Raw genomic sequence first — 9514 nt, forward strand, 5'->3', positions numbered from 1 at the left:
CGTTTGAGCCCAGGAGTTGGAGGTTGCTGTGAGCTGTAATGCCATGGCACTCTACCCAGGGGGACAGCTTGAGGCTCTGTCTCAAAAAAAATAAAATAAAATAAAATGAAAATGGAGGAAAACAAAAGCTTATCACATTAAAGAAACACTGTCATCATGCAAAGACTTGGAACAGACAGAAACTGTGGGGCCTCCAACTTTGACAACGTCTCTTTTAAGTTGAAATGTGAGTTATGTAAAGCAAGTCCGGGGATTCATTCCGTCAGAAATTTCTATAGTGAGTATTTCCACTGACTTCTGATACGGGATCTTTGATTCTCTATAGCAAAGTTTGTAACTTCCAGCAGATGCAATACCCCTTAACATGAATCTTATGTCAAACCCTCACGGAGATGATAATTAGTAACTGTATTCTCAGGTCTTCACCACTGTAATTATGAGCCATATCCTGCTTTCTCCACTATGCTATACATGGTATGTGGGTTAACACAGCCGTCAAATTTAGCCTTTTAAACTCACATTCAAAACAGGGGAAAGGGGTTCCACTCAGGGTACCAGGAAACAAGCTAAATAACACCACAAGGGAGCAAATAAATCCAGAAGGTAGAATACTCTTCAGCACAACTGACTCAATTTTGACAATATATCAATTACATGGAGAAAGGCGGGGAAGGGTGGGGAGCTTGCTCTAGATTCAGAAAGATTAAAGAGACACAACAACCAGGAGTAATGAGTAGAGTTCATATGAGTCCTGATTAGAACCATACTACTATCCAAAGACATTCTTGACCTTTGGGGCAATTTGATTTTGCCTGAGTATTAATAGGTGGTAAAAAATCATCATTTATTTTGTTAGGTATGACAATGGCATTGTGGTTTATACTAGAAAATGACCTTACTTTCTAGAGATACTTACAGGAAGCTACAAGATATGCTATCTGGATTTGCTTTCAAATAGTAATACTTTAGCAAAGTAATGCGCCACCACAATGCCCAGCTATTTTTTGGTTGTAGTTGTCATTGTTGTTTGGCTGGATTCGAACCTGCTAGCTCTGGTGTATGTGGCTGGAGCTTTACCCACTTGAGCTACAGGCATCGAGCCAGAACTAAACACTTGTGATGATAAAAATCTATACAAGCTCCAAGTTCATAATACATGCATATAGCAAAAAACTTTATAAAAACATAGCTTTGCCTTTTTATTTGAAAAAATTCTAAGGAACAGAAGTTCTAATGTTAAGCTCTGGATCATCCAGCACCCATCAAGCCTCAGTGATTCTTCCTTTCCTGCACACTCCAGCCCAGAGGGAAATAACCATAGCTGCCTCTCCCTGGCCAATAGTAACAGCCAAGAACTGCCTTCAGAGAGCTCAGCCTCCTTAACATATGATTTCTCACGTTTGGGATGGGGGAAGAGTTGGGGACCAGAAGGTTGGCTTGCTATAATAGAGTGATTTTTCTGGCTTCTAAAGTGAGGTGGTTTACAAAGATGATCCCTGTTAAATCTCACTACCACGATGCTTCAGGGAAGAACATATGCCCCTTGGAAAGACATATTTGCTCTTTTATTTATTTATTTATTTTAAGAGATATTATCATTCTGTGCCCTGGGTAGAGTACCATGGCATCATAGCTCACAACAACCTCAATTTCTTGGGTTCAACCAATCCTCTTGCCTCAACGTCCTGAGTAGCTAGGACTACAGGCAGCAGCCACAACTGGCTATTTTTTCTATTTTTAGTAGAGACAGGGTCTCGCTCTTGCTCAGGCTGGTCTTGAACTCCTAAGCTCAGGCTAGTCACCTTCCTGGGCCTCCCAGAGTGGTAGGATTACAGGTGTGAGCCACCGCACCCGGCCATGTTTGTTCTTTTAATCTGTATCATAGTCTCATTAGTAAGTACATTCCTGAGTTCCTTCAAAGAACATTGTTATTGCGATATTTAAATAATAGATTACTTGATATTCCTCTTTATGCTGTTGGTATCATATGGAGCAAGTAAAGTTCATTACTGGGTAATACCCAAGTAGCTTCTCACTTCAGTGGCTGTATACCCTCTGTATAGGAGTTATAACACGTGAGTGATGAAAAGAAGTGACACTTTAGTTCCTCCTTAACTCAGTAAGTCAGACAATGACTAGAAATCAGCCAGGGATGGTGGCTTATGCCTATAATCTTAGCACTCTGGGAGGCTGAAGCAGGAGGAATATTCAAACTTAGGACCAGCCTGAGCAAGAGCAAGACCCGGTCTCTACTAAAAATACAAAAATTAGCCAGGCATTTATGGCAGGTGCCTGTAGTCCCAGCTATTTGAGAGGCTAAGGCAGGAGGATCGCTTGAGCCCAGGAGTTTGAGGTTGCTCTCACCTATGATGACACTACTGCACTCTACTCAGAGTGACACAGAGAGACTGTCTCAAAAAACTCTAAAATAAAATAATAACCTAGCAAGTTGGTTACTATAATAGTGAATGCTTGTGTTGCCATATTTTCCTGGACACCATCAATGAGACACTTATCCTCTTCCTTCAACTCCTGTCAGAGAAGTAAAGAGAAAATATACCAAGACAGTGTACCTAATTTTTATGACTTTTATAATCTAATAACTTACGTGTTAAGAGCAGCTAAAATCTAAATCAACTTGAATTTCGTAAGAATTGTTATATTTAATATAAAATTAAAACCCATTATCTGCAGAGTTCATAATTCTAAAACATGTGAATACTGCCCTGACTCAATTTTTGGTCTTTGAGAATGCCATTTCCCTTTCTGATATTACTAATACAATTACCTGAGTTGGTTTATCTTATGCATATGATTAAATATATTGAAAAGCACCTCAGGCTCAAGTTCAAATCATTTTGTATTTAAGCACTGATTTTACAATCTGTAGCATATAAAAGTGAATGAACTAAATTTACAATCTAATCCAACCAAATTGCCTTCACAATACATTGCAGCTAAGATGTGTCTAAGATTTTACATGCATTTTGAGAGAAATCACATAGAAGCAGCTGCCTTTTCAATAAACTTGGCCAACTTCACATCTCTTTTGGTCAGTCCACCACAGTCATGCGAGGTGAGAGTTATCTGGACCTAAGAAAAGAGAAAGCAAGTTTTAAAACCCAGAGAAAGTCATGGTATTCTCCTTTGGTGGTTCAGAAATCAGCCTATTATTTAACATTCTTATTTGAGAATTGGGGGGATTAAATGATTTAGAAAATACTACATTATGAATAAGCAAAGCATTTCCAAAACCCAGCAATCTCCAGGCACATTGTCTATGCACACCAGCCACTCAGGGATAAAAAGCTTCTCTCATACGAAAGAGGCAATTCAGCTGCCAGAATCTCAAATCTTGTTTCTTGGGAAAAAAAAAAAAAAAAAGAAAAGAGAAAGAGACTGAGGTTCCATTTGAACTCCCATTACTTTAATTACACTGACTATTTTCAGACCACTGAGAAAAACCAAGCTATCAAATGTAATATCTTAGCAGCAATGTTAAAAAAGCACATTTCCAAATTAGGGAAACAGGGGAGAAGGTGAGGAATGGACTATTGCTTCTTGACAAATTGATTAAAAAGCAAAAGCAAAATTATGGGCTAAGAGAGGTAACTAGGAAAGAAAACTTTATCCTGGTAGCAGTGTGCTTTGAATTACTGCAATAAATCACAAGAATATCATGAAACTCTTTTTTCAAAGAGGGCGTCCAATGAGAAAATAAAACGTCACAGAAATCTAGATGATAAGATATTCCATATGGCATGACCATAAAGACAAGGACTCTTTTAGAGGGACACTTCTCACTGGGCACCCTTAAAACTTTTTAGTCTGCCCTTTGTCTTAAGTAAGATCAGTTCCCATCAAGGAAACAGAATTTTATAAACACTTTATTAAAAGCACAGTTTTTGAGCAAATTTCGTTCAATAAGGCCTAATATATCTTACTTGCTGCCATTTCTTTCAATAATTTAACTTAAATTTAAAAACGTAACTGCATGGTTGCCTGATTTTATCCAACATTCTCATATTAATTTTAGTAGAAGTATGAAAAATAAAGAGCTTATTTACTGTTCTTATGAGCAGACCTGAAAATGTGTTACTAATTTGCAGCAAAACACAGGGATTCTGAAAGAAAGGATAAGAGAATACTTTCTTAAGCACATTGACACTTAGCTGTACAACATGACAAAGAAAAAAGAAGTTTTTTAAACTCCATAATTTAGGTGATCCCAAAAGAAGACCATTTCATTACCTTGTTGTACACATTGAACCATTCTGGGTGATGATTCATCTTCTCTGCTTGTAGGGCAACTCGGGACATAAAGCCAAATGCCTGTTATAAGATGAAATCAAGAGAAATTACTGACACTGTCCTCCAACCCTATGCCTGAGAGAGACACCAGAGCAATCCAACCAGATAAAGACATGCAAGAATCCCTGGGGAAGCCTGGAGAAATCACATGGGGAAGGACTGCTCTCTGCAGGCCTCGAGTAACTAGAGCAGGACTGTGACCTGCTGCTGGATGGCAAAACACAATCGGGCTCAAATAAACAAACCAGGAAATTGGTCTCACCCAATGACCTGTCTGGACAGTTTAATTATCCTCAGGACAAGACTCTCCAAAATAGCATGGGAATAATTTCCCTTCAACCCAGTGCCCTGGGTCTCACTTACCTGGCCTTAAATCTTAGGGGCCACTTTCTTTTCAGCCCTGTTCCTTTTGTTTTTAGTGACTGGGTTGCTAACTAATGCAACAACCACAAGCCTATGGTCTACTAAGAGTATCTCAAACAAAATCACTAGCAGAAATGAACACTTCCTCCTCCCCCTCTCAGGCCAGACAGGAGTGAATGAAAGACTACTGGCATCTAGGCTTGCCTGTGTGGGTCTTCTAGCTACCGCCCCTGAGGTGACAGTGCACCTACCTCAGGGCAGAAGGCACGGCACCTAGTTTATGCCATCTTGTTAACAGCTTAAGAATTCTACTCCGAAGAATTGAAAACAGGTACTCAAACAAGTACACATACAGAGTGTTCATAGCAGCACTATTCATAATAGCCAGAAAGTGGAAACAGCCCAGACATCCACTGATGGAGGAATGGATAAACCAAGCATGCTATATCCATACTATAGACTCATCCACTGCACTTGGTGCCCACAGAGGCTAGAGCCACTGCACTTCACCCCCTCAGGGGGTAAAGCCACCTCATCCTCAGGGTACTAGAGCCACCGGGAAAGGAGCAGAGCACTGCAACCCTGCCCCAGGCCTCGGTGTGGACCTGTGGGGGCTCTGTCTTTACACCACAGGAAAAGGGAAAACATAATGTAATTAACCAAGGGCAAACTCGTCTTGAGAAGAAAAATAACTTTTTTTGTTTGCTTTCAATTTTTTATGAGGGTAATTGCAAACAATAAGAGAATCTGTCTATGTGGTGTGCAGAAGGCAGAAATACTTGGCAAGATTATAAAGTAATGGCACATTAATTAGAAAGTTACACTGGAATTCACAGGGCAGTACCCATTACACCCACATAAATAAATGTTTAACTTCATTCCTCTAACCAGAAAAACCAATATGATGGGCTCAGCGCCTGTGGCTCAAGCGGCTAAGGCACCAGCCACACACCTAAGGTGGCGGGTTTGAATCCAGCCCGGACCTGCCGAACAACAATGGCTGCAATCAAAAAATAGCCGGGTGTTGTGGCGGGCGCCTGTGGTCCCAGCTACTTGGGAGGCTGAGGCAGGAGACTCGCCTGAGCCCAGGAGTTGGAGGTTGCTGTGAGCAGTGAAGCCATGGCACTCTACCCAGGGGGACAGCTTGAGGCTCGGTCTCAAAAAAAAAAAAAAAAAAAACCAATATGATGCTAGTTGGGCTATGTTTTTTTGATCACCAATGACATAAGGGCACATTTCTTAGTTTACAGTAAAATGGAAGATGCCATCTTAAACAATTCTCTACCATTATGGTTCCTGTCTCAGAGCCAGTTTTACTTGGATAAAGATTTCCATTTTGACATTTAAGGCCTAAAAGTATTTCATGTAAGGAAAAGTGAGAAAGTACATGTAAAATCCATTTACCCATGTATGGAATTATCTGTAAAAAAACAATATTCATTCTCCCAGCCCTTCCCATCTCACAGTCTGATTCTGTATATTATGTGAAGGGAGAAGGCAAACCAAATGTGAAAGTCAGTTTTAATTAATCAAATACAGAGTTAACCTGTATTACATAACATATGAGAGTTGCTACTCTGCTTATAATGCCTTATTCCTGTTTATCACCACTGATAAACAGCAATACAGTCTTTAAGGAAAGCGTTTTGAGCCAGGGAGTGAGTCTTGGATTCAAATTCTGACTCTACCACTTATCACGTGATTTAACTCTAAACGTCAATTTTCTTATCAGTAAAATGGGGGTAATTTAAAAATCATGTAACTGTTCTAATAAAAAATGAAATAAAGTATACAAAGGTGCTTAGCACAGCATTTGGCACAGAAGAAGAGATCAATAATGGCATACACTGCCACCACTCCTGCTTCTGGCTGAACCAAGATAAGCCTCCTAAAACACAATGAGAGCTGAAAAGCACCTCCATAGGCTTGAAAATCTAAGCTTCTAATTGCTATCTCCTAAGGATGGCCCTTTCCTTTTCCCATTTATCAAATCATTTATTTTCCTTTTCCTACGTGTCAAACAAACAGATAACGTGGTACTATGGGGTAGTATCCTGCTGCACATAACCTTGAGAAAACAGCTTAATGATAAGGAATTATGTGGGCAGTCCCTGCCCAAGTTCTTAAGTCCTATGGCCACAATTTCTTTGACCATGTCATTCTTTTTTTTTTTTTTTTTTTACAGTCTCACTTTACTCGCCCTCAGTAGAGGGCTGGAGTCACAGTTCACAGCAACCTCCATCTCCTAGGCTTAGGCAATTATCTTGCCTCAGCCTCCTGAGTAGCTGGGGCTACAGGCACCCACCACAGCGCCCAGCTTTTTGTGTTGCAGTTTGGCTGGGGGTGGGTTCAAACATGCCACTCTCAGTATATGGGGCCAGCGCCTTGCCCACTGAGCCACAGGCGCCACCCTGACCATGTCATTCTAAAAGATCCAAGGTGATGCCTAGAACCAAATGGATCTAGTAGAAGACTCAAACTTAGAAGGGCTCCTCAAATCTTTGACCACCAGAATGCTATCAACACAATGGGAAAACCCATTCTATCACAGATCTAGACTGGAAAGGTAACACACCCAGCCTAAGGGGCAAACTAATCAAGGAAAACACATATCTACATACAATTAAAAAATAAGAAAGGGAGTGGTGCCTATAGCTCAAAGGAGTAGGGCGCCAGCCCCATACACTGGAGGTGGGAGGTTCAAACCCAGCCCCGGCCAAAAAAAACAAGAAAAAGAAAGGAGGCCATAAAGGGTGGCCCACACATAAAATCCTAAGGAGTTCAAGACCAGCCTGAACTAAAAATTTTTGAAAGGGCCCAGCACAGTGGCCAATGCCTATAATCCTAGCATTATGGGAGGCCAAGGCAGGTGGATTGCTTGAGCTCAGGAAAGCGAGACTCCTTCTCTAGAACTAGCTGGGTATTGTGGTAGGCGCCTATAGTCCCAGCTACTTAGGAGGCTGAGGCAGTATCACTTAAAGTCTAAGGTTGCTATGAGCGAGGCTGATACCATGGCACTCTAGCCTGGACAACCCAATAAGATTCTGTTTAAAAATAAAAATCAGGCTCGGCACCTGCCGAGCAACTAAGGCACCAGCCACATACACCTGAGCTGGCGGGTTCGAATCCAGCCTGGGCCCACCAAACAACAATGATGGCTGCAACCAAAAAACAGCCGGGTGTTGTGGTGGGCGCCTGTAGTCCCAGCTACTTGGGAGGCAGAGGCAGGAGAATCACTTGAGCCCAGGAGTTGCAGGTTGCTGTAAGCTGTGATGCCACAGCACTCTACCCAGGGTGACAGCTTGAGGCTCTATCTCAAAAAAAATAATAATAAAAACAAAAAGGGACAAATCCAAAGACTCTCAGATTTGTATTTTCCTCAGTTTCGCAAATTTCCCTTCAATTGTCACATAATATTTGTACTTAATAAAATACTACAAAGCCATTTACACAAAATTTACTCCTAATTCGTCCTGAGGGAAAAGATAATACAATCTGCTCTGGAAGCAAAAAGATAATTCATTCTATAATCCTTCCTCCATAAACAGAACCAAATTATCCCCCCCCCAATTTAAAAATTTATTTTAAATCCACAAATTAAAAACATCCATAACAACACACATTCAAGTGAAATCACAAGAACCACTGCAAGGAATTTAGATGAGTGAATAAAGAGGAAAAAAGCTAAACTTCAAAGGGGAATTTTGATTATGTGGAATATAATGAAGAAGAAATATAACGAAACAGCTGACTTAGCAGACAGTGAAAAGCATCTGTCCCTTCTTTCAAAGGTTTCTTTTTATAGCTCAAATTATTTGCTTACCAGGATTACAGTTGCAATCTAAAGGCCCTGAGCTAGTTAGAAATACAGGCTTTCTAAAACCAATCAAAGACAGCTGGAAACAAGGAGGAATAGACACCACTAACAACCCAGTAAAAGACTTAGAGAATAGAACCAAGAGTTTAAAAGGGTAGAAAATAATAAATGTACAGGGCAAACAAAGCAGACCTAACATAAAGATAATGATTGTCACTTAATAGAACAAAATGTAACAGAAAAAAGTTAAACATATAATTTTTTAAAATTTCTAGAAATAAAAGATTTAAATCACTAAACTATAAGAATTCAACCATTTCTATACGTCCTAATAAACTTAATGAAGTTGGAAGATTAAAAAATCCTTCAGGCTCAGTGCCCATAGCACAATGGTTACAGCACTGGCCACATACACCAAGGCCGGTGGGTTTGAAACCGGCCCAGGGCCTGCTAAATGACGAGAACTGCAACCAAAAAATAGCCGGGCGTTAAGGTGGGCGCCTGTAGTCCCAGCTACTCAGGAGGGTAAGGCAAGAGAATCACCTAAGCCCCAGGAGTTGGAGGTTGCTGTGAGCTGTGACACCACAGCACTCTACTAAAGCCGATAAAGTGAGACTCTGTCTCAAAAAAAAAACCAAACAATTTTATACCGGGCTAAACTGTTATTCAAAAAATAAATACAACAGACAGATATTTTAGAAATACAATATAACACAAGGAATAATTCCCATCATTCACCCTTACTGAGAAGACCATGAAAAGATGAACTATAAGGAAATAAGAGATGAATGGAGAAACTAAAAGAGCAGTAAATTCATTCAGCTCTCAGAATATACTCAAAGCAACAGTGGAGATTATAGTTACAGAATAGAATGCAAATGTTACAAATCATTAAGGGGATTGAAAGAAAAAAGACAAGAAATGAAGAAAGTAAACAAAATCTTTGAAAGCTGTAAGATCAACTTGGCGCCTGTGGCTCAAGTGGCTAAGGCGCCAGCCACATACACCTAAGGTGGCGGGTTC

The 9514-nt window shown here is 40.4% G+C and overlaps 1 protein-coding gene across 1 annotated transcript in view; it reads right to left on the minus strand.

The window, feature by feature from the left end:
* Positions 1 to 2842: 2842 nt before the first annotated feature.
* PCBD2 (pterin-4 alpha-carbinolamine dehydratase 2) overlaps positions 2843 to 9514 on the minus strand; it is a 58382-nt gene continuing 51710 nt past the window's right edge. The window contains exons 2-3 of the mRNA XM_012809031.2: positions 4252 to 4332; positions 2843 to 3093 (exon numbers count right to left, since the gene is read on the minus strand). Coding sequence (XP_012664485.2) covers positions 2998 to 3093; positions 4252 to 4332 — 177 coding nt within the window. The 3' untranslated portion in view covers positions 2843 to 2997. The remainder of the gene's footprint in view (positions 3094 to 4251; positions 4333 to 9514) is intronic.

This window comes from Otolemur garnettii, unplaced genomic scaffold, assembly GCF_000181295.1.
Source record: "Otolemur garnettii isolate 467f Iridium unplaced genomic scaffold, OtoGar3 scaffold00003, whole genome shotgun sequence".
NCBI classification, from domain to species: domain Eukaryota; kingdom Metazoa; phylum Chordata; class Mammalia; order Primates; family Galagidae; genus Otolemur; species Otolemur garnettii.